This window comes from Schistocerca nitens, chromosome 1, assembly GCF_023898315.1.
Source record: "Schistocerca nitens isolate TAMUIC-IGC-003100 chromosome 1, iqSchNite1.1, whole genome shotgun sequence".
Classification (NCBI taxonomy): domain Eukaryota; kingdom Metazoa; phylum Arthropoda; class Insecta; order Orthoptera; family Acrididae; genus Schistocerca; species Schistocerca nitens.
The window spans coordinates 1,015,644,801-1,015,671,177 of NC_064614.1; the positions used below are offsets into that span (position 1 = coordinate 1,015,644,801).

General features: G+C 44.4%; 1 protein-coding gene across 1 annotated transcript in view; it reads left to right on the plus strand.

Annotated features, from left to right (window-relative positions):
* LOC126196182 (peptidoglycan-recognition protein SA-like) overlaps positions 1-26,377 on the plus strand; it is a 122,067-nt gene that overhangs the window by 11,009 nt on the left and 84,681 nt on the right. Inside the window, exon 2 of the mRNA XM_049934547.1 lies at positions 13,338-13,545. Coding sequence (XP_049790504.1) covers positions 13,338-13,545 — 208 coding nt within the window. The remainder of the gene's footprint in view (positions 1-13,337; positions 13,546-26,377) is intronic.

The following is a 26,377-nucleotide window of genomic DNA, read 5'->3' on the forward strand; positions in this document are numbered from 1 at the left end:
CTTGCAGAGAGTTTCATAAATACGGAAAAGGGAAAAATGACTTGTTGAAAGACGTAAATCTTTCTTAAAAATATGGTGAAGCAATTACTTCTGCCGCAACAAGTTCCATGTAATTGTGTTCTAAATAAAAAGTAATTAATTAAATAAATTGTTTACTTCATTTCTTCACTCCAATCTGTGTGTCCCAACGGTGTCCCAGCTAACCCTGTCCTTGAGCCAACCGCGACCGGTCATATGAAGACGTATTCTAACGACCGTTATGTCTCCTTCGACGTAGCCAATATCTCACGATGTGTTTATTGACCTTTATCTTGCGGTATAGGCACAGCCACTTGCCACCAGGTATAACAACGTGACAGTCAAAAATTGGGTAATAAATCCAATCCTAGAGGAAATTTCCGAACGCTTTTGGAAAATAGCATAAATTTTGCTTTATATTTTAACACGTAAATGCAAAATCGCTAAGTACTTAAGCTATTTCACATGGCTGCGTACGCAAAATGTACTCCCTCGAAAAACATTGTGGTTGTTTGTAATTATTAACTAACCATGGGCTTCACCACTTGAAGTTATTTATATAAGAACATGCACGGGCAGGCGTTAGGCCTATCCTAGCAGTCCAAAAAGGCTCGGAACTCTTATTAATAAAAAAAATTAAATTAGGTGGTTGTTTCGTTGCTAAAGGTGTCCTATATGTACTCTCCCCACTAGAGTACAATTTTTTTAATATAGGATGAGCCCCCTCCACGCTCACACCGACGTGGTGACCAAACTAAAAGCTCTACTGTCACCTCCGTACAACATGTTTTCGAATCAGGAGTCACAGGATGCGGGCTGTGATGTTGTCCATGCGTCTGGGTAGGATTATTCATTGACATGGTCCATCCCCCCCCCCCCCATGAACCATGGACCTTCCCGTTGGTGGGGAGGCTTGCGTGCCTCAGCGATACAGATGGCCGTACCGTAGGTGCAACCAAAACGGAGGGGTATCTGTTGAGAGGCCAGACAAACATGTGGTTCCTGAAGAGGGGCAGCAGCCTTTTCAGTAGTTGCAGGGGCAACAGTCTGGATGATTGACTGATCTGGCCTTGTAACATTAACCAAAACGGCCTTGCTGTGCTGGTACTGCGAACGGCTGAAAGCAAGGGGAAACTACAGCCGTAATTTTTCCCGAGGACATGCAGCTTTACTGTATGATTAAATGATGATGGCGTCCTCTTGGGTAAAATATTCCGGAGGAGGGGACTACACAGGAGGACGTCGTTATCAGGAGAAAGAAAACTGGCGTTCTACGGATCGGAGTGTGGAATTTCAGATCCCTTAATCGGGTAGGTAGGTTAGAAAATTTAAAAAGGGAAATGGATAGGTTAAAGTTAGATATAGTGGGAATTAGTGAAGTTCGGTGGCAGGAGGAACAAGACTTTTGGTCAGGTGATTACAGGGTTATAAATACAAAATCAAATAGGGGTAATGCAGGAGTAGGTTTAATAATGAATAAAAAAATAGGAGTGCGGGTTAGCTACTACAAACAGCATAGTGAACGCATTATTGTGGCCAAGATAGACACAAAGCCCATGCCTACTACAGTAGTACAAGTTTATATGCCAACTAGCTCTGCAGATGATGAAGAAATAGATGAAATGTATGACGAGATAAAAGAAGTTACTCAGGTAGTGAAGGGAGACGAAAATTTAATTGTCATGGGTGACTGGAATTCGAGTGTAGGAAAAGGGAGAGAAGGAAACATAGTAGGTGAATATGAATTGGGGGGAAGGAATGAGAGAGGAAGCCGCCTTGTAGAATTTTGCACAGAGCATAACTTAATCATAGCTAACACTTGGTTCAAGAATCATAAAAGAAGGTTGTATACCTGGAAGAATCCTGGAGATACTAAAAGGTATCAGATAGATTATATAATGGTAAGACAGAGATTTAGGAACCAGGTTTTAAATTGTAAGACATTTCCAGGGGCAGATGTGGATTCTGACCACAATCTATTGGTTATGAACTGCAGATTGAAACTGAAGAAACTGCAAAAAGGTGGGAATTTAAGGAGATGGGACCTGGATAAACTGAAAGAACCAGAGGTTGTAGAGTGTTTCAGGGAGAGCATAAGGGAACACTTGACAGGAATGGGGGAAAGAAATACAGTAGAAGAAGAATGGGTAGCTCTGAGGGATGAAGTAGTGAAGGCAGCAGACGATCAAGTAGGTAAAAAGACAAGGGCTAGTGAAATCCTTGGGTAACAGAAGAAATATTGAATTTAATTGATGAAAGGAGAAAATATAAAAATGCAGTAAATGAAACAGTAAAGTAAATGAAGTAAAGGAATACAAACGTCTCAGAAATGAGATTGACAGGAAGTGCAAAATGGCTAAGCAGGGATGGCTAGAGGACAAATGTAAGGATGTAGAGGCTTGTCTCACTAGGGGTAAGATAGATACTGCCTACAGGAAAATTAAAGAGACCTTTGGAGAGAAGAGAACCACTTGTATGAATATCAAGACCACAGATGGCAACCCAGTTGTAAGCAAAGAAGGGAAGGCAGAAAGGTGGAAGGAGTATATAGAGGGTTTATACAAGGGCGATGTTCTTGAGGACAATATTATGGAAATGGAAGAGAATGTAGATGAAGACGAAATGGGAAATAAGATACTGCGTGAAGAGTTTGACAGAGCACTGAAAGACCTGAGTCGAAACAAGGCCCCGGGAGTAGACAACATTACATTAGAACTACTGATGGCCTCGGGAGAGCCAGTCATGACAAAACTCTACCATCTGGTGAGCACGATGTATGAGACAGGCGAAATACCCACAGACTTCAAGAAGAATATAATAATTCCAATACCAAAGAAAGCAGGTGTTGACAGATGTGAAAATTACCGAACTATCAGTTTAATAAGTCACAGCTGCAAAATACTAACGCGAGTTCTTTACAGACGAATGGAAAAACTGGTAGAAGCCGACCTCGGGGAAGATCAGTTTGGATTCCGTAGAAATGTTGGAACACGTGAGGCAATACTGTCCTTACGACTCATCTTAGAAGAAAGCTTTTGACAATGTTAACTGGAATACTCTCTTTCAAATTCTGAAGGTGGCAGGGGTGAAATACAGGGAGCGAAAGGCTATTTAGAATTTGTACAGAAACCAGATGGCAGTTATAAGAGTCGAGGGGCATGAAATGGAAGCAGTGGTTGGGAAAGGAGTGAGACAGGGTTGTAGCCTCTCCCCGATGTTATTCAATCTGTATATTGAGCAAGCAGTAAAGGAAACAAAAGAAAAATTCGGAGTAGGTATTAAAATTCATGGAGAAGAAGTAAAAACTTTGAGGTTCGCCGATGACATTCTAATTCTGTCAGAGACAGCAAAGGACTTGGAAGAGCAGTTTAACGGAATGGACAGTGTCTTGAAAGGAGGGTATAAGATGAACATCAACAAAAGCAAAACGAGGATAATGGAATGTAGTCGAATTAAATCGGGTGATGCTGAGGGAATTAGATTAGGAAATGAGACACTTAAAGTAGTAAAGGAGTTTTGCTATTTAGGGAGTAAAATAACTAATGATGGTCGAAGTAGAGAGGATATAAAATGTAGACTGGCAATGGCAAGGAAATCGTTTCTGAAGAAGAGAAATTTAACATCGAGTATAGATTTAAGTGTCAGGAAGTCGTTTCTGAAAGTATTTGTATGGAGTGTAGCCATGTATGGAAGTGAAACATGGACGATAACTAGTTTGGACAAGAAGAGAATAGAAGCTTTCGAAATGTGGTGCTACAGAAGAATGCTGAAGATAAGGTGGGTAGATCAGGTAACTAATGAGGAGGTATTGAATAGGATTGGGGAGAAGAGAAGTTTGTAGCACAACTTGACTAGAAGAAGGGATCGGTTGGTAGGACATGTTTTGAGGCATCGAGGGATCACAAATTTAGCATTGGAGGGCACCGTGGAGAGTAAAAATCGTAGAGGGAGACCAAGAGATGAATACACTAAGCAGATTCATAAGGATGTAGGTTGCAGTAGGTACTGGGAGATGAAGAAGCTTGCACAGGATAGAGTAGCATGGAGAGCTGCATCAAACCAGTCTCAGGACTGAAGACCACAACAACAGTGGTCCATCAGGAGACAGAAAGTGGACGAAAGCGATCGAAGGGCAGCGGTTTGTAAGGGCAGAGGGGGAAAAAAGTGCCAAGGCAAGCGCCAAGGGAAAAACCTCTGCGACAGTAGGACGGGTAGTAAGGGCAGTAGCGGCTTGCTAGCTGCGACAGTGCATGCAAGGTGACGTTATGTTAGTGCGAGGTATGGTGCATCGTTACCTTTGTCGCTGCGGGTGCTCGTTGTAGATGGGTCAGTCCGGGCGCTGCAGCTGGGCTCCTGTGAATTCTCCTGGACTTGCTGCAGCGGCTGCATCCCTGTAACAGTCAGAGGTCGTCATACATTAGTGGCCCATCGGCCACAGATCAGCTCACAGTGTAGGGGGTGTGTGTGGCTGGTTTGTGTATTGTGTACAGTACGGCTTCCCTACGACTGCCTGTTTTTCGGCGTGTCAAGAATCTGGGGTTGCCAGGAGTAGCTGTGTTGCAGCGGCTCGCCAGTAGTGTTATGTTAGCGTGCTGTCGGCCATAGATGTTTAGTTCCTTGCTAATAGTGTCTTTGGTCTATTGTTTCCATCTATGGCTGTGGTCGTAGTTCCCCAGAGAAATAATAAACGGGTTACGCGAGTGTCTCGTGTTTCTGTGCAGTCGTGTGGAAAGTTTCTGGAATACCTGCAAGAGGGTATCTAGTCGATATTCCTGGCGAAGATCCGCGGTGCGTGTGTAACGCGGAGCATTGCTTATGATTCTGAGTACTTTGTTCTGTATGAGTTGCAGACGGCGCAGGCGTGTGGGCGCAGCGTATCCCCAGACGGGAGCAGCATACTTCATCAGAGGTCTAATAAGTGTGGTGTACATGGACCTGGACACCCTCCTACTCAGTGTGCTACGCCTACTAAGAGTAGGACAGAGTTGTTTGAGCCTCGCGTTTGCTTTGTTGGTCACGTGGTGAATGTGGTCCCACCAGAGTAGTTTCCGGTCCAGCCAGAAACGGAGGTATCTGACCTTTTCACGGAAACATATTGGCCATGCATGTACTGTTATTGGGTTGAAGTGTTGATGTTTGCGCAGTAGTTTCGGTCTTCTAGTGCACAGAACGGCTTCGTACTTGTCGACGTTTACTCTAACACGCCATTTCATCAATCAAGGCTCTGCCACTCTGAGTGCAGTCTGTAGTCGTTAGTTAGTGTTAGACGGTTTCCAATCTTGCACGAGGATGGCAGTGTCATCCGCGTAGATTTCAACCATCGTGTAGCTGGAAGGTCATTAATGTAGAGGTTAAACAGTATGGACCCTAGGATGCTTCCTTGGGGTACTCCAGCCTGAATACCATGTCGTGTTGATTGATTGCCCTGCACGTCGGTGTTGAAACTCCTGTCCGTGAGATATGAGTGTATGAGACGTACGAACCCTTCGGGGAACCTTGCGTCGCTGAGTTTGCGTATGAGGCCGTTGTGCCACAGACGGTCGAAGGCCTTTTCGATGTCTAGGAACACTGCCTCAGTTGCTTTGTTTGTGTTGTATCCGTGTTAAGTATTCAACGACGCGGAGGAGTTGTGTTGTCGAGTGGTGAATCCTGAAGTCGAATTGCTCCGGCTTCAGGGTGTCGTTTGTAATGCAGTGCTAAGTGAGTCGTTTTAGTATTACCTCCTCAACTATCTTGCTGAGCGTGCTCATCAGGCTGATGGGTCGGCAATTTTGTGGGAGGGAGTGGTCTTTCTCCGGCCTCCTGAACATTAGGACCTTGGCCGTCTTCCAAAAGGCGGGGAAATGTTGGTGTTTAAGGAAGGCATTCGTGATGTGTCAGGAATTCTACTGCTTTATCCGTGAACTCCTGGAGGACACGGTTTTGAATGCCATCGTGACCAGAGGCCTTCCTAGCTGTGATATGCATGATGGCCCATTTGACTTCAGCTGTGGTAGCCTGTCGGATGTCGTTGCGCGATGGTTGGGCCAAGATGCGTGTAACCGCCTGGTCGGTCTCAAGTGTGAATGCTGGGTCTGAGGGGTCCAGGTTCGGAGAGAATGACGCTGCAATTGTGAGGGTCATCAGTTTCGCTTTTTCTTCAGCACAATATGCCGGTCCGCCGGGCTCTTGTAGCGTGGGTGTGCACAGTTTCTCCTTGGTGAAGTGACTGGTCAGCTGCCACACGTCAGGTCGCGTGGTGTCCAGCCCTTAGAGTTTCTGGTTCCAATGTTGTGTTTTGAATGAATGGATTTTGTCCCGGATTATTCCCTGGAGCCTGTTAATGTGCTGTTTGAAGTGCTTTCGCCAGGTACGCTGCCAGTGTCTCCTGAGGCGGTTCCTCATTGAGATAAGGCCCAGGATTTCCTGGGGCAGGGCTGCACTGTGATGTTGTGATGTGCGAATTGGTATGGTGTCGGCTATTGCGTCTTGGACGGCGCTAGTGAAGGTTTCGACAGCCTCATCAGTTTGAGCTGTCTCGTTAATCGCGTGGGGTAGGTGGGATGCGACTGTCAAGCGTTTCCTTGAACAATGGTAAATTCGCGTGCCGGTAGTCTAACATCCTGCGTACTCGAGTACAACTGCGTACTCGAGTAAAACTCACAGGAAGTGCATATAACCATATGAAACTGTCAGAGAAGTCCTTCTGCCTGATGTTGTTCAACTCGCGAATCACATTCGCAATCTCTACGGTCTTGGCGATCCATCAGAGACCCAGTCTGCACTTTGTCCTTCTGTGGTAGGTTCTTACTGATAACATAGTATTGTCATCCGGGACAATTTTTTCCAGAAAAGTGTCCGCGTTTTGCATTTCAATCAAGTCGCGGCAGGCGTGCATAGGCAGTTTTTGTTGAGTGAAGTTGTACGGGACAAACTTTACACACCCTTTTCTCTTCATTCTGGAGAATGCTTTGAACACTTGATCTATTACCGAGCGAGGTGGCGCAGTGGTTAGCACACTGGACTCGCATTCGGGAGGACGACGGTTCAATCCCGTCTCCGGCCATCCTGATTTAGGTTTTCCGTGATTTCCCTAAATCGTTTCAGGCAAATGCCGGGATGGTTCCTTTGAAAGGGCACGGCCGATTTCCTTCCCAATCCTTCCCTAACCCGAGCTTGCGCTCCGTCTCTAATGACCTCGTTGTCGACGGGACGTTAAACACTAACCACCACAACCACCAACACACTTGATTTACAGATGTTGCTCCATTGCGATTAGTGACACAAATGCTTTGACACACTGCGGTCGCACGTCCACTACTTAACCCTAATGTGCCAACAATTTAAAGGAAATATAATTTTAAAAATTTTCACAAAATTTGTCTTTATCGTAGTAACTAACACCAGAAGAAATTGGAAAAAAGTAAAGTCAATTGTAAGGACGTGGTTTCACTTTGGAACTACCGGGGTGCACAGTTTTCAACCACCTGTCATCCATGCATATGTTTGAAAGGAATTTCGCATTTTTTCCGAGGCACAGTCCTATCTCTCGAAACTTCCATGAACTCATAGTACCTCAAACAAATTTTAGTCCTAAATAACAGGCAAACAGGGCCGCTAAATTTAGGAATGTGTATCAAAAGTACACAATGTCTAAGTGGCTTCACTTCGAAATTACTCATACTAGTAGTACAAACTGGAAGTTACAAGAACGTACGATATGCTTTCACTGCCAATGTTCTCAATACGACCACTATGAAAAACATGTCATAATTTCCTAGAATCAGCACAATACGAGCGCTAAGGGTGGCTTGGAACGCTGTTAAATGACTGCTGCAGCGCGTTACATTCGTAGAAACCTCAGTGTGCCACTAGGTGTCTCTGTTTTGCAGTAACATCGGTAGTTTCAAGCTAAAAGGAATGGTACTTCAAAACAAAAGGAATAAAATGTTTTGAGACGGAAACCACTGGGTGCTCAAAAGCCGCCTGATCAAAACTGATTGGTCGAATGCACATCTTTTGTTTACAGTAAGTTAGTTAAAGCTGGGTCTGTAGTTACTGCGCCGACGTCACTTATACGTCAAAAATATGTCTCGTAACACTTTAGGCGAACGGAGGATTCGTAAGTCGAGCAGCGCGGTATTATCGAAGGTTAAACATATTACTTTGCATTTTATTGGTTAAGAAACATTGTCAAGAATGGCTGAGTTCCCCATGAAAGTTGATAATTAACTGAAACGATGATGTTGACTACATTTCAAAGTTTCATTTTAATATGTGTTCTATGTCAGTGACAGTTGTGGCTGCTCATACATGCTATAACTTCATTTTATAATCTGTAACATCATTAGTTCATTGCATTATTATGAATTAATAAAGGTTTAACAATGCCGATAAATAAATTAAATTTCAGAATAAAATTCCGTGTTCAGTCACACAGTTATTTTTTTCACTTTACCTGTTTCAACAGAATGATCTGTCGTTTTCAGAAGCCTACAATAGCTGGAATATTATAAATCATTCACACAAATGAATGGCAAGATCTAATGATTTATAATATTCCAAACTTTGTAGGCTCCTGAAGATGACATTACCCTGTTGAAACCGGTAGAGAGAAATAAAAATAATTGTGCAATTGACGACTGAATTTTATTTCGATATATGTACTATACTTGTTGGGAAAATAACAGCTATGAATAAATTAATAAATTAAACATCTCGCAATTAAATATTTTGCAGTGATTAAAACAGATTTAAAATATCATAGTTCCCTAGTTTTTCGCAGCTACAAAATATACAATAAAGCTCCAATTATGTTTCAAAGCACTAGTTTAATTATGATGAGAAAACGAATAAATTACTGCATTAAAACCAAATCAAAATATCAAATTAACGGAACAAAGAAGAAAAATATTGCACAAGACGAGTTTCCGGAGAGGAGTGGTGGTTGAACAGTTTAGTGAGATGAGATCAAATAGATTTTAATGATATTCATCGCCAGAGAGAAAATAATAGAATACAGGGACAAATAGATGCAACACGTAGCTAAAATATATGAAGCTGGTATACCAAATTTACTTCCGAACTACAGACTAAAAGAAGGAAATCAGAAGGCTGGACAGCTTTATCTATGAGATATGATTTGTGTCATCAAAGCATAGATGCTTTGCTGATGAAAATATATGTATATATTTTGAATGATCCTGAAGTTGAAGAAAGTATTGTATTTGCGTTGATAATGAGCAGAATTCTATATCTGAAAAAAGAGGCCTAGGGATGCTAAAGACGCTAACTATTCCGAAGTTTTTCGCTAACAGCATGAGTATCAACAAGAAGTTACTGTAACCCAAATCCCTTTTTCCGATTTTCTAATAATTTTCCAAAAAGATCTGTAGCTTATAAAAACAAATGAGACCGATTGAACAGGTATTAAGACAGAATCTTCCTGCCAATCCACAACGAGAAACTTCAACCGCAAGAAGACCTGTTGTGTGCAAATTTGGCTTATTGTAGACCTAAGAGGTTAGCAGAGTTCTTTGTGAGACAGACCAGTAAGCATTAATATTTTCCAGGCTCTGACATTTCTATTTAGACGATTAACAAGTGTGTTTGAGTCGTTGAACAATTGTTCCGAAAAAATCCCTGGTAATTTCACAAAATTTGAAAGCGGTTAATTCCACAGCTCTAAAGATCTGTTAATTACTATATCATCATTGATAAACAAATTTTCACAACATACGAACCTCTTTATTTAAAAACTAACGGGGAATCAACTGTTTTCCGTCGCCTTTCTCTCCAATGTATTGGTTATTCCCTCAGACTGTGTAAACGAGCGACTTCATTAGGGACAATCACCTAATAGTCAGAGTTATCCGCTTTCATTGCAACAGCCTAGGACATCGCGAGTTAAGAAGGGTCTGGGGACCATTAAGGCCGGCTATTTGACATTTCTGTAATCATAATGTTGATCATTAGCATTTAAGTGATTGGAACAGTAGTAAATCAAAAAATAAATGTAGGAAAAAAACTGTAGCTTCAGCCACGAAATGCATACAGTGACGTTTCGTTAAACGTATGCCTTCAGATGCAACAATACCTAAATCATGAGCTTGTCGTTTTCCACAGACTAAAGCTTTCATCAGCAAAAGTTTCACTTACTGTATACATTGACGGAAATGGAATTATAGACAAAGAGCGATCGATTACGAATTTTGTACACAGTTATAAGTACCAGAGCAAATTTTCTGGGAACGTGAAGGTGTGTGTTTTCATGAAATAGATTAGGCTGCGGCGTACATAAATTGCCACAGATAGAAGTGAAGCGAAAGGAGCAAGCACGTCCATCGTACAGAAGAATGGGACTTGCGCTCTGTGCTTCACACGTAATTCTGAAGATAATGGTAGGTGGTACCTGAATGTACCAAGAAATGCTCAATCATTCAACAAAAAAGTACACTGACTGTGAAAATTAAAAATACATAGCACTGAAATCTACCTACCACAAGTTAGGTAAGAATAGTTAGTAAATTTTGAGTGCAGCATATATAAATGGTTCAAATGGCTCTGAGCACTATGGGACTCAACGTCTGAGGTCATCAGTCCCCTAGAACTTAGAACTACGTAAACCTAACTAACCTAAGGACATCACACACATCCATGCCCGAGGCAGGATTCGAACCTGCGACCGTAGCGATCTCGCGGTTCCAGACTGTAGCGCCTAGAACCGCACGGCCACTCCGGCCGGCAGCATATATAACATAAATATAGAGAAGACAGCGCAGAATTAAAGACCATCATGGCTTAATTTTAAATCTTATTTCATTCTGAGCCACGTCCATTTTCAGGAAGCAGACACTTCTGCGGTTCAGTCTGCTGCTGAATTGGGTCAGTGTTAAACTTCATTAGCGGCTGAATGAATTACCAAGTGATCAAAAGTCAGTGACCTCAGATAGTGAGGGTGAAATGATGGTACCGCAATAAATGGCATGTTATTGATGCGCCTGTACTCAATGTCAGCAATATCTACAGCGAAATTAATGCAGAAAATAGAATGCGCTAAAAAAATTTACAGTTGCTGTCAGTACAACGTTTGTCGGGGCATCAATGTGTCCGTCTCCACAAACAAAAGATGAGGTAGTGTTAGCCTCTGCATGAGCAGTAAAAAATGTTTTGAAGAGCACCAAAATAGAAAAAAGAAATTGAACTATCCCCGTTTTATCTGTAATTCAATGTTTAATTGTCCCTGCGTTAAGCACATAATGCAGACAAAGATTTTACTCCTGGTAAATAAAGTATTAAACTGAGCAATATCTTTGGCCATGTCACTTATATTCTGTGAATTCGTCACATCGTGTTGCTCCTGAACATTTGCACAGTTTATTTAGACTATTCAAATGTTCAAATGTGTGTGAATTCCTAAGGGACCAAACTGCTTAGGTCATCGGTCCCTAGTCTTACACACTACTTAAACTAACCTATGCTAAGAAAACACACACACACACACACACACACACACACACACACACACAGAGGGAGGACTCAAACCTCCGGCGGGAGGGGGGCGCGCAGTCCGTGACATAGCGCCTCCAACCGCGCGGCCACTCGGAGAGGCTTTAGGCTATTCATACTCATTGTTGTGTAACTACAATGTTGAAATAACTATACGCGTCATTACTGCCGAAAATGTGATGTGGGCTGCTTGTAGTCGTGTACATTTCAGCCACATATAGCGAATGTTAATTCCACTAACGTTGCGTCTTCTATAGATATATCCCTTACACCGAAGAGATGGCACGGCCGTAGCTCCGTTCATAGCACTCAACTTGACTACAGAGGATCACTACAAATGATTAATATGCTTCTTGGCTGTTAACAATGAGTATTCAAACGTATTTTAGAGATGCCATTACTCTTTTCATTCATTACGAGGAATATCCGCCACTACTCTTTTCATTCATTACGAGGAATATCCTTGCGGAATGTGTACCACTTGTGCTTATTCAGTGACACTGAATAATAATGACACAAAACAGAAATAAAACATTGTTAAAATCAGTACTACTAACAACACACACGTCTCTCTCTATGCACGTTCACCCTCGCACTGTCTAACCACCACTTAGTGTCACGCGGTATTAAAGTATTTATTCTCGAAAGGTGGCCAGTCAGAGGCCAGAAATGCTTCTTCGGACGAGCGTGCTCTAGAAAGAAAAACTGGGGACTATAAACGTATTTTTCAGTCGCTTCATATCTTTGAACACAAACCTGTGCGCGATCAGAACGCAATAGTTGTAAAAATGAGGATACTTTGGAAATATAAATATTGTACGAAAGGTTCTAGACCTGTACCGTATTTATAGATCACATTGTGGGTAACATTGTGGTAATTTAAGATGCAAGGTATATTGTTTACAGCTACTTCACATCATCATAGGCGGTATTGTGTACATCATTCATACTTCCTTAATCTCATTCTTGGATACTCCATGGCACCGTGCTGGGTGGTCTGTGGCGCTCTGTCAAAGTCGCAACATTGGTTTTCAGCTTGCTTCCAATTGTGAAACAAGAATTTTTACCTCCAGAGATCTGTCCTAATTTTATATGAAGAGGTCCATTCATTTTTTTTTGGCGAATTAAAACCAGGCTGAGCCTTCCATGGATTGTTGACACTGACGTTCTACTATTCGTCCTGTAACTATTTCGTCATGAATTATGTCGGCAGAAGTTGAGGATACTCTGTTTAGCAACTGTTGGCATAAGCCAATGTCTACTTTAGACTGACTCAGCTGCAGTGGTACTCATGAGTAGTTGATGTCCTCGAACCTGAACTAAGTGGTCAGTGTTTGAAGAGGTCCATTCGTCAATTCCAGGTCTGCTCAACGTTGTAATTTGGTTTGATGAGTTTCTCATCAAGCTTCAGTGATGGGCTCTTGGATTTCAGGCTCTTTTTTTCTGGCGGCTGAAGTGCCCATATGAGGGCAGGTGAGTGTTACAGCGACGTTTCTACCATTGTGTTAGCAGAGTTCTTTTTGTCTTCGGCTGAGGAAGGTGGATGCTTGATAACACTGGCAACCATTTCAGAGGTGTCAATTTGGTGGTCCCTGGTACTGTCCTGGGTGTCAACTTCAGCAGTATGTACACTGTTCATCCACAGAGCACCGTAGTATTGCGCAACTGGGTAGAGCAAGGCGAGGGCTGATGCAACGACATTACGCTTCCCGTATAGTGCATTATTTGACTGAATGTCTCCCAATAGACTAACATCATGTTACAGGTTTGGCAAGTCTTAGAATAGTGCCAGTTACCCTAAAATATTACAGTGTGGCGTGTGTTTGTTGTAGAGAACAACTGCCCCAACATTGTGGCGCGGCGAGGCTGGGGAGCACGTCCGGCGAAGCAAGTGGAGTACATCATCAAGCCAGTGCAGTATGTCGTCATCCAGCACACCGTCTCGCCCATCTGCACCTCCATGAACGCCTGCGCCGAGCGCGTGCGCAGCATCCAGGCACAGCACATGACCAACCTCAAGTTCGAGGACATCGGCTACTCGTGAGTACCATTGCAGCTACGCCATTCTAAAGTAGACACAGACTTCCGCCAACATTTGCTAAGCATGATATCTTCAACTCCTTCAGCCATAATTCATGACGAAATGGTATCAAACGACCGCAGTTTTGCAGCAAGCGACCACATTGCCATCAAGTGTCGATAACAACCGCTTCAGTTCTCTCCTGCCTATACACCAGTAAAGTCACTTGGCGATGGGAACTGCTGCTAGTTTGTTGGATCGTACCTTACGCTACGGCCCACTGGTGCGTGGCTCCTGGGCAATCACTTTGTCAGCGCACCTCATGATGGCAACGTGGTCGCTTTCCGAAATAATGCGGCCGGTGGGCGCTCACTTCGCGCTGTTCCCCTGTGAAATATTTCATCTGTATGACAAGCTTTCTAGCGGATTTGATACAGCTCTACAGATGTGCTCCATCTGGGCACCTATTTATGCATAAAATGAATCAAAAAATGAATAAAATGTTGTCCGCTTTATTTGAACGCGCAATGGATACAAATTCGGTACAGGCTAATAATTTCATGCATGACGACAGCTTCAGGCTGGCTACGGTTACACAAAGAATGAACACTGTGATACACGGCAAATCAGTGAATAAAATTAAAGTCCATCGTATTGCCATTAGAAAGTAAGCTGCTATCAAACGCCGAACACAGTCCAACCTCGCAGCATAGTTCATCAACAACGCGCATGTTGTCAGCATGTAGACTGACAAAAGGACATTGAAACTTCATTTAAATGATTGTGTCTCTATACTTACATTGCTGAATGACTGAGAAGAAGAAACGTCTACGTTATTTGATTCTGAAGCTGCTGAGTGAAACTGAGCGTACTTTCTCTCTACTTATTCTAAAAACCTTACTTCAAATAATTAATTCAAAAGAATGGCCCTGACTAAAAAGAAATCCTAACAATAACCTATACATTCCATTAATCACTTACCTCACAAAAATCTTCATTACGCGAATTACTGCAATACAGGGAGTGCCAATACTGCCAGCTAAAAAAAAGACATTGTAACTACTAATAGGCATATGGTTAGCAAAGGAAGGATTTTGTTGCAAACCAAATAATGCATTTTTTACCTTAATGATGTCACATCCAGTTGAAACACGAATATGAATCGCCATTGACATCCAGTACAAAGGTATATAATCAAGAATAATAGACAATCTCCAAGTGAGATACTTCCAGATTGTTAGCTTACGCTAACACTTCAGACCTCTACCCTTCATCAATATAACTTCTCACATCTGACATCCATCACCGCTGGCTGTTCACCTCGAACTGCCCAACAGTACTTCCATCACTGCTGGCGACTAACTTCCAACTGCCCAACACTACTGGCCATTAACTTCCAACAGAGTCCAACCACCCACAGAGTCTCTTACAAAGAAAGAGCAGTCAGAGATCCAAGGCAAAGCGCGACACAGCGCTGCCAACACAGAAGCAGCCCATTTACAACCTTACGGTCTCGGAAATTCAGTTCAGAATGAGACTTCGCAGGTTAGCAGTACACCTCAAGGGAGTTATCATAAAAGCCGTAAAGCGCACTAGCCAGTAGATTCCGAGGAAAAGACCTCTAAAGTTTTACGTGCTGCTCTTATGCCAGTGAATATATAGGCTATGGCAGTACAACAAAATCGCTGTCTCTCTAGCGACTCGCTTGCTAGAGGTTAGATCTTGCCGTCGGGTAACGTTTTGTTATTTTTAATTGTTTTTAAAATTAAAACTTTATTTAAAAGTTAATGACCTAAAATATTATTTTCTAAAACTGGGAAGCTAATAACAGAACTGACTACCCATGTTCTCAACCGTTGCTTAGTCCTACGCAGGAAAAGAAATGGAATATGTTTTAGGCGACACAGTCTTAGTCGTAAAATTCTGGAGGCGTACGCTCCAAGAAGACTGAGAAAGATGACTTTCTGGTGCATATCTATCAAAAAATGATGATCAAGAAGAAAAAGAACTTGATTTTACAAACTACCTTAAGCCTTTATCGAGCACTGACGGCGAGTGCAATGTAAAGAGCACAAAAGGAGACTTACATTCTCCGCCATGCACCACGCGGTAACTCTAACCGTGCTGGTGTTGACGTAACTGTTCATGCAACTCTGACGACGCCGACAAAAGCAATCAATCAACTTCGTGCATCCATTTGACCAGTAGTGGTTTTAGACAGACAATATCTGATCAGAAGGCTCCAGATACGTGTTAGTGGACATTCATGCGGGGTGTATCCAACCTTCGCCTTTAAGATGACTTGAATTCATCTGAAGATACTTTCAATGAGGTGTCGGAATGTCCGTGGAGGAATGGCAGCCCATTATTCCTGAAGAGCAGAAACCAGAGAGGGTATCTATGTTTGGTGGGTCGGGAATAAAGTCGACAATTGGACTCATTCCGGAGCTGTTCAATTAGGCTCAGGCCCGGACTCTGGGCAAGCCAGTCCATTTCAGGAAAGTTACAGTCCACAAAGCATTTCCTGCTGCTTTAACAGAGTGCATTGACATGCCGATGCGACCAATCGTCGTCTCCGAACTGATCCTCTACTGTACGCAGCACACAATGCTGTAAAATGTGTTCAAACCTTTCTACACGTAGCGTTTCCTTAAGCACAGTAAGAATACCACATCCTCTCCACGAGAAACAGCCTCATACCGTAGAAACACCACCTTTGTAGCTCACTGCTAGCACTAAAAGTGATGGGAGGTAACATTCTCCAGGCTTTAGCCGAACTGAAACGCTTCTATCAGATTGACTCAGGCCTGAGTCATCACTTCTAATCAATCGCTTCCAGTCTTCCACTGCCCAGTACGCGACGCTCATTACACCACCTGAAATGACGCTTTAGCATTGTCTACAGGAATGGCTTAAGACTAGCTCCTCGACCATTGTAGCTCATTTTTTAAAACTCCCTACGCACAGCAATTGTGCTAGATTGGACTGGCAGTGGCGCTTTGGAACACAAGAGGGCTTCCTTCAGCTGATTTCATGCGATTTTCTTATAACCACATTTCGCCGCAATGCTCGAAGGTCCCTGTCCATAAACACATGAGATCCGCTTGGGCTTGATACAGATAAGCTTGTCCTTCACGTTTCCACTTCACAATTCCATCACCAACAATCGACTTGGGCAGCTTTAGTTGATCCATAATGTCCCAGATAGGTATGTTACTCAGGTAATATCCAATGATTAGTTCACGTTAGAGGTCAATGGACACTCCTAATCGGCCGATTATGCAGTTACGTATGAGAAAAAGCACCACCACAGCAGTATCTTGAGAATGTATTTGTCTCAAAACGACTATTTTCGGCGGCACATTATCGCCATCCTGTGTGTGCTAGTAACAAGGACTCCACAATAAATGCACCAAGGAAATCTAATATTCTTTTGGATGCGGTGGGGCCTGAGAATGGCGACAATGTGCCGCCGAATATAGTAATGAGACAATAAAACATTCTCAAGATACAGCTGTCGTGGTACTATTTCTTATATGTATCAGCTGAAGTCCCTCGTCCATGCAGAAGGATAGATATCCATAGATATTGCTTCTACTGCATCGCTAATGACAACAAAATACTCCCCGGCTCTTGGGACATTTAATGGTAAATTCCGCGATTAATATTGCTGTCCCCTCCCATTTGATCAGATATAGTACACTCGTGCTTAAGTGATAGGATGTGGTTGCTTTCGTCTTAACGGCACTCTCGCGAGCTCTGTCGGAAGTACATTATTTTTTCTCATCCCTGCAACTTTTCAGATGAATGGATAGCGTATAGCTATCTGTCGAATAAAAATGAATACTCCACTTGAACCACTGGAAACAAATTTTATCCTGCATACGAACCATTATCCTGAGAACAAGCTATAGCTTAGGCGTTCTAATCTTCATTTCGGATGTGGTCTTCTAGGTTTTTACAGGAACAAAACAAAAAAGGTGCAAAATGAGTTGTACAAAAAGTATCTCAAAAATTACGTTTAAAAATTACTCACTTTTGCATACATCCGAAACAATTACGGAAACAGTTTTCCCGCTCTGATTTCGGCACTTCAGTGATAGTTCTGGCAAAATTCTACAGCACGTTGAGGTGATAATTGTTGCCTATGCATTTTTTGGTTGGCATAAGGGACAAACAGAAATAGTTAATCGTCAAATTAGATGTCTTTCTCCGCCAAATACACTGTGATCAAAAGCATTCGGACATCCCCAAAGACATATGTTTTCATATTAGGTGCATTGTGCTGTCAGGTTCTCCATATCAGTTACCTCAGTCGTCATTAGACATCGTGAGTGAGCAGAATGGGGCGCTCCGCGGAACTCACGGACCTCGAACGAACGTGGTCAGGTGTTTAGATGTCACTTGTCATACATCTGTACACGAGAGTTCCACACTTCCACACTCTTGAACATCCCTAGGTCCACTGTTTCCGATGCCGTAGTGAAATGGAAACGTGACGGGACACGTACAGCACAAAAGCGTATAGGCCGACCTTGTCTGTTGATTGACAGAGACCACCGACAGTTGAAGAGGGTCTTATTGTTTAATACGCAGATATCTATCCAGACCATGACACAAGAATTCCAAACTGCATCGAGATCCACTGCAATTACTATGACAGGCGGGAGGTGAGAAAACTTGGATTTCATGGTCGAGCAGCTGCTCATAAGCCACACATGAAGCTGGCAAATGCCAAACGGCGCCTCGCTTGATGCAAGGAGCGTAAACCTTTTAATTTTTTCTGGGATAGTTGACAACGTTGTCCTATAAATAGTATTAATACTATCTACACCCCGGTTCAGAACAAGGTTTTCGGGAGATTTTCTTGGGTATCAGGCGATTGCGGGTACTGGCAGACTATTACCAAATATTTCCAATTGGCTTTCTCTTTGCCTCGCTCCAAGCCTACTGGTTGCTACCTGGGATATTTGTCTGAAAATAACAGCGACTCTTTAAAGGATCGGTTCTCAAGCAGCCCGTTCTTTATCCTGGAGCAGTAGTTAGCACACAGGACTCGCATTCGGGAGGACGACAGTTCAGTCCCTCGTCCGTCCATCCTGATTTTTCACTATGTGATCAAAAGTATCCGGACACCTGGCTGAAAATTTCTTAAGAGTTCATGGCGCCCTCCATCAGTAATGCTGGAATTCAATATGGTATTGACCCAACCTTAACCTTGATGACAGCTTCCACTCTCGCAGGCATACGTTAAATCAGGTGCTGGAAGGTTTCTTGGGGAATGGCAGCCCATTCTTCACGGAGTGCTGCACTGGGCAGAGGTATCGATGTCTGTCAGTGAGGCCGGGCACGAAGTCGACGTTCAAAAACATCCGAAAGGTGTTCCATATGATTCATGTCAGGACTCTGTGCTGGCCAGTCCATTACAGGGATGTTATTGTCGTGTAACCACTCCGCCACAGGCCGTGCATTATGAACAGGTGCTCGATCGTGTTGAAAGGTGCAATCGCCATCCCCGCATTGCTCTTCAACAGTAGGAAGCAAAAAGGTGCTTAAAACATCAATGTAGGCCTGTGCTATGATAGTGCCATACAAAACAAGGGGTGCAAGCCTCCTACATGAAAAACATGACCACATCATAACGTCACCGCTTCCGAATATTACTGTTGGCACTACACACGCTGGCAGATGACGTTCACCGGGCATTCGCCATACCCACACCCCGCCATCGGATCGTCACATTGTGTACCGTGATTCGTCACTGCACACAACGTTTTTTCACTGTTCAATCGTCCAATGTTTACGCACCTTACACCAAGCGGAGCGTCGTTTGGCATTTACCGGCGTGATATGTGGCTTATGAGCAGCCGCTCGACCATGAAATCCCAGTTTTCTCACCTCCCGCCTAACTGTCATAGTTCTTGCAGTGGATCCTGATGCAGTTTGGAATTCCTGTATGATGGTCTGGATAGACGTGTGCCTATTACCCATTACGACCCTCTTCAACTGTCGGCGGTCTGTCAGTCAACAGATGAGGTCGGCCTGTACGCTTTTGTGCTGTATGTGTCCCTTCACGATTCTATTTCACTATCACATCGGAAACAGTGGAGCTAGGGATGTTTAGGAGTGTGGAAATCTCACGTACAGACTTAAGACTCAAGTGAAACCCAATCACCTGACAACTTTCGAAGTCCGTGAGTTCCGCGGAGCGCCCCATTCTGCTCTCTCATGATGTCTAATGACTACTGAGGGCGCTGAAATGGAGTATCTGACAGTACAATGCACCTGACATAAAAAACATGTTTTTGGGGTGTCAGGATATTTTCGATCATATTGTGGAGGTTTCCGTTATTTCCCTAATCGCTCCAGGCAAATGCCGGGATGGTTCCTTTGAAAGGGCACGGCCGACTTCTTTCCCCATGCTTCCCTAATCCGAAGAGACCGATGACCTCGCTGTTTGGTCTTCTCTCCCAAATAGCCCAACCCCAGCAATGGTAATAGAATTTAGTCGGACAAATCAGAAGAGGCTAAGTCAATTACATTAAAAAACAAGACACTGAAAGTAATAGAGGAGATTTGCTGTTTTGGGCGGCAAAATTATCTAAGATGGTCGAAGTAGAGAGGATATGTCAATAGCAAGGAAAGTTTTTTCTGGCAAAGAAAAATAATTAACATTTAATAAAAATTAAAATGTAGGCAGTTTTTTGTGAAGGCATTTATCTGAACTGTAGGCTGTGGAGTTATATTTTTCACGTACCGTGGATTGCGTGTTAAGACGTAGTCATGTATAAATGTATTACGAGGCTTATTTTTTAAATACTATTTTGAAATAAAAATAAAACAGCTAAACTTTACTTTGCAGTTTTATTTTTACATGGAAGCCTGTACTGAATCTGCATTTCTACATAATTCCTACAAATATTCGCCGTGTTTACACTTGTATTTGAAATGCCTCCTTCGATTGAGAATCTCGCTGACTGTAAAATACGCGCTGGGTTTCGTTTTCTTACTCCTGAAGCTTAGTGCCAGGGCTTTAGAAGACTTATAATCAAATACGGCATAAGGGATAGATAACATTCCAAAAGAATTTCTAAAGTCATGGGCAGAAGTGGCAACAAAAAGACTATTCCCATTGGTGCATATAATGTATGAGTCTGGCGATATACCATCTGACTTTGGAAAAATGTCAACCACACAATTCAGAGGACTGCAAGACCTGACAGGTGCGAGAATTATCGCAAAATCAGCTTAGCTCATGCATCCAAGCTGCTGACAAGAATAATATACAGAAGAATGTAAAAGGGAATTGAGGATCTGTTAGATAACGATCAGTTTGTCTTTAGGAAAGGTAAATGTTGTGGACTGGCAAGACAGCCAATCCACTAGGACGGGAGGCCGAAAGGCACGCGTTAAGCTCACGCAGGCTGGCGTGAGGTCTGGAACAGGACAAGTAATGGATACTAGCAAATAAAGTACGTAGCTTCTGGAATACTTAACTTTAATCCATAATTGGTGAACATCGCTCTTGATGGTACATATATCACAAGATAAATAGCAAATGATAATGGCGCCTTGCTAGGTCGTAACAAATGACGTAGCTGAAGGCTATGCTAACTATCGTCTCGGCTAATGAGAGCGTAATTTGTCAGTGGACCAACGCTAGCAAAGTCGGCTGTACAACTGGGGCGAGTGCTAGGAAGTCTCTCTAGACCTACCGTGTGGCGGCGCTCGGTCTGCAATCACTGATAGTGGCGACACGCGGGTCCGACGTGTACTAACGGACCGCGGCCAATTTAAAGGCTACCACCTAGCAAGTGTGGTGTCTGGCGGTGACACCACATTCCTCCCCCGCAAATCGGCGGAAGGTTGTGGTATAAGGCTTCCGCCCGCCGTGGAGAGGACCCCATGTTGGCGTATGCGACGAGGTGGGGAGCCTAACAACAGGCGAGGCTGTGCCACCCGCACCCTGCCATTCGGTCCGAGGGGAGCTAGGAAACGCCTGAAAACCTAGCCCAGGATGCACGCCAACATGCGGTGTATGCGCCCTTAGAGACACAGGAGGGGCCGAAGGGTCGCCCTCCATCGAGCCGGGGCACCCGTCGGGCGAAGACGACATATGGTCCGGAGCGGGCAAGAGTTCCATGTCGGAGGACAGCTGGTCACGGGAAGCAATCGGCGGCGCGTGACCCAGGGAGGCGCCCAGCAGTTGCAGCGACGCGTCCACTGCGGGCGTCGCCGGCGGGAGAACAGGCGGCGGCGCGTCGCCATGGGGCAAAATGGAAGGCAGCGTCGGTAACACCTGGGGATGAGGCGAGCCAGTAGATGGGTCCCAGGGCGCTGACCGGACGGCACCGTCGCTGAAAGCAGACGGGGAGCGGCAGAACCCAGGCGACGACAGAGGTGCAACTGATTGAGATGCCGACGCACCTCACCAGAGGCCCCCAAAACCAGATACATAGCGCGGCCGAGGCAGCGAAGAATGAACCCGTCGAGCCAACGCCGTGAACCTCGATAGTTAAGATAGTAGACAACGTCGCCCGGAACAAAAGCAGGCGTCTGCCGCCGCACAGGAACCTGATGCGGCGGATGCAGCAAAGCCATCAAGGTTCGATGAGGTCGACCGTGCAACAACTCAGCCGGCGAGCGACCATCTCGGGGCTGAGAGCGGTACGTGGACAAAAAGAGCAATAACGCATCCTCCCGAGAATGCGACTCTTTCAACTTCAACATCTGTGACTTGAAAGTCCGGACCAATCGTTCAGCGGCACCGTTTGACTGTGGCGAAAACGGCGCGGATATCAGATGTTAAATACCATTGGCCTTGCAGAATGACTGAAATTCTGCGGACATGAATTGTGGGCCATTGTCGGAAACAATAGCCTGTGGAATACCTTCAATGCAAAAGATAGCAGATAATGCTTGGATGGTGGCAGATGATGTGGTGGAAGACATCCGGACAACAAAAGGAAAATTACTGAATGATTCTACCACAACCAACCATCGAGCATTTCAGAATGGACCAGCAAAATCGATGTGTAAGCGTTGCCAAGGGGAAGTGGCTTTTGGCCATGCAAAGAATTTCCGCGGTGGTGCGGATTGTTGTTCGGCACACGCCATGCAAGAAGAGCACATTTTCGTAATCGCAGCATCGATTCCGAACCAAGTACAGTGCTGACGAGCAAGTTGTTTCGTTCTCACTATACCCCAATTTCCTTGGTGGAGAAGCCGTAAGACAGAGGACTGTAACGAACATGGGACCACGACCCTGGATTGATCATTATCCGAACGCAACAGCAAAACACCACGTCGAACAAAAAGTCTCTCCTTGTGAGCAAAAAATCGGCGAACCAACAGATCCTCGATCCGTGACTTTGACAAGGGCCATTGCGTAGCAACAAAACGAAAAACGGTAGCAAGGACAGGGTCAGCAGCTGTGGCTGTAGCTACGCGACGAAAATCAATGGGAAACGATTCGACCACGTCATCAGTTTCTGCATCAATGAACATGCAAGCAAGTTCGGAGGAATCGAATGCTCTATCCTCAGCAACAGGCAAACGGGACAATGCATCGGCGTTTCCGTGCTTAGCAGTGGACCGATACAAGATATCGTAGAGGTACTGTGAGAGGAAAATAGACCAGCGAATGAATTTCTGCGCTCTACGTGGAGGTACAGGCTTCATCGGATGAAAAAGCGATGTCAAAGGTTTGTGGTCTGTGATGATGGTAAAGTGACGACCATACAAGAAATCATGAAACTTAGTAACACCAAATACGAGAGCCAATGCTTCTTTCTCAATCTGTGAATAATTTCTTTGCGCAGACGAGAGCAATTTGGACGCAAAGGCAATAGGGCGATCATGTGATCCATCTTTGTGCGCAAGCACAGCACCGATCCCGAAATCCGATGCATCCACCATCAACAAAAGGGGTTTCTGGGGATCGAATGGCGTAAGGCAAGTATTGGAAAGCAACGCCGATTTCAACTGGCGAAAGGCGCGTTCGCATTCCGTCGTCCAGACGAACGGAACACCTTTACGGCGTAAGCGATGAAGCAGAGCTGAAATGGAAGAGGCATGGCGCACATATTTATGGTAGTAATTGATTTTTCCCAGCACACTCTGTAGCCGCTTCAAATTCTGCGGCGAAGGCAAGTCCTGTATGGCACGGAGGTGCTCTGGACTGGGATGTATGCCTTGGGCATTGAGTACATGGCACAGATAGGGTAAGTCACGAGCAAAAAACACACATGTGTCCTTCCGCAAGCGAAGACCATTTTGTCGCAAGACCTGAAATAATGTTCGGAGATTGGCTAAATGTTCTTCTTCCGTCTTTCCGGAGATCACAATATCGTCTAGATAGTTTGCTGCAGTAGGGACCGACGCACAAACAGTTTGTAGATATTGCTGAAACAATGCAGGGGCGGATGCACACCCGAATGGCAGTCGTTTGAATCGATACAAACCAAGATGCGTGTTAACCACCAAAACGCGCTGGGATTCGTCGTCCACCGGTATTTGCAAGTACGCATCTGCTAGGTCCAACTTCGAAAAATATTTACCCGGGCACAGTGTGTCAAAAAGATCTTCCGGGCGGGGTAAAGGAAAAGTTGCAGTCACTAGTTGGGGATTCACTGTTGCCTTGAAGTCCACACAAAGTCTCAATTTTCCGGAAGGCTTTTGCAAAATTACTAAGGGTGATGCCCAGAGAGAAGCCTGCACACGTTCAATTACACCTTGATTCCAAATCGTTTAATGTTCTTGCGACCTCATCACACAATGCGTGGGGAACATTGCGCGCTCTGAAAAATTTCGGTTGCGTGTTGACTTTCAGTTCCAAATGTGCTTTATAGTTCTTAGCGCAACCAACGCCTGGTGCAAAAATTTTTGCAAATTCTTCACATAGACGAGAATCACTGTCTGAAGGCACAATCTGGTTCACTGATAGGACCTGATTGACTATAGACAAGTTAAACAACTGAAATAAATCTAAACCAAGCAAGTTCACTGCAGAAGAAGAACGAAGTACATAAAATGACAAGTTTTGTTTGTCCTTTGTATGTTGCAAGAAGGCTGCACTGTCCTAACACAGGGAGCCCGTGACCTGAATATGTAGTTAGCTTAACATTTGCGGCATGCAACGGAGGTGTGCCCAGCTGTTTGTACATGTCGTGATTGATCAGTGAAACCGCAGCTCCGGTATCGAGCTGGAGTGCTATCACTTTGCCGTATACGTCCAAATCTACAAAAAGTTTACTGTCCTGCTGATAAGAGCGACTGTCACATGCAACGTGAACTGACACTGGTACAGAATCACTTGCGACTTGACGTGATTTCCGGCGACGTCGACGCACACTATTTGTGTGACGAACACAGTCACTGTTAGAGAGAGTGTCACTGGGCGGAGTGGAATGAACTGCATGAATATCCATAGGTGAAGTTTCACGAGCCTGAGTATCCTTGGTTCGATTCCGATTCCGGCGGGAAGCAAAGGGCCTGGAATGGATGTGAGTGTCCGATCGGAGCTTTTTCTGGCAAACACTTTGAACATGGCCTTTTTTATTACAGAAAAAGCAAATAGCCTGGCGTGACGGGCAATTCTCACGCGAATGTCTAGTAGCACACCGCGGGCATGATTTCACGGCATTTGCTTGCTGGCGAGGAACATGTGGTGGAGAGGCAGGTGGCTTTGGTGCGGCCGGACGCGAGGACTGTTTACTGTTCCGTGCAGCTCGCCCGGCGGGCCGGTTAACCTGACACACGGGTGGCGAAGTTGCAAATGATTCCTGAGCAAAGTCAAGTGTGTCCTGTCGATCCGATATGTCCATCACTTGTTGAAGGGAGGGATTGACTGGTTTCAAAATCTGTTCCCGTATACGAACATCAGAAACGTTCTGTGCAATTGCATCACGCACCATAGTATCTGAATAAGGGAGTCCACATTAACACTCAAAAGCACAATCCCCAGTAAGGCCTTGCAAGGTTGCTACCCACTCCCTAGTAGTCTGACCGGCCGTACGTTTTGTACGAAAGAACGTATACCGTTTGGCAACTACATTGACTGATTCTTTGAAATATGCATCCAATGCAGATAAAATTTCTTCGTAGGACAGAGTTGCTACGTCGTGTCAGGGAAATAATTTCACTATCACACGGTAGGTGGACACTCACAGGAAAGCAAAAAAGGCTGCCGCTCATTACCTTGAATTCTGTAGGCGGCGAGATGGAATCCAAATTGGCGTGACCACTCCGTCCAGCTTTCCAGTGCCGCATCAAAAGGACGAAAAAGTGGTGCAACTGCGTGTTGTGACTGCGGGAGCAGTGGAGCGGCGGCGGCCGCATCGTTTTGCATTGCACGTTGACCCTGGACGAGCTGTCCAAGGGCATCCAGTAAGGCCTGCGTCTGCTGATTCTGTAATCGATAAAATTCGGACAGTACATCTGGAGATTGTGGCGAAGCCATTACACAAGTAAATCAGGAATATCAATACGAACGCAAAATCCTCGTCGTCATCTGTTGTGGACTGGCAAGACAGCCAATCCACTAGGACGGGAGGCCGAAAGGCACGCGTTAAGCTCACGCAGGCTGGCGTGAGGTCTGGAACAGGACAAGTAATGGATACTAGCAAATAAAGTACGTAGCTTCTGGAATACTTAACTTTAATCCATAATTGGTGAACATCACTCTTAATGGTACATGCATCACAAGATAAATAGCAAATGATAATGGCGCCTTGTTAGGTCGTAGCAAATGATGTAGCTGAAGGCTATGCTAACTATCGTCTCGGCTAATGTCATGGCGGCTAGTGTCATGGCGGCTGCAGTGTAACACGTGTTAAGTTCGGCTCGCGAAAT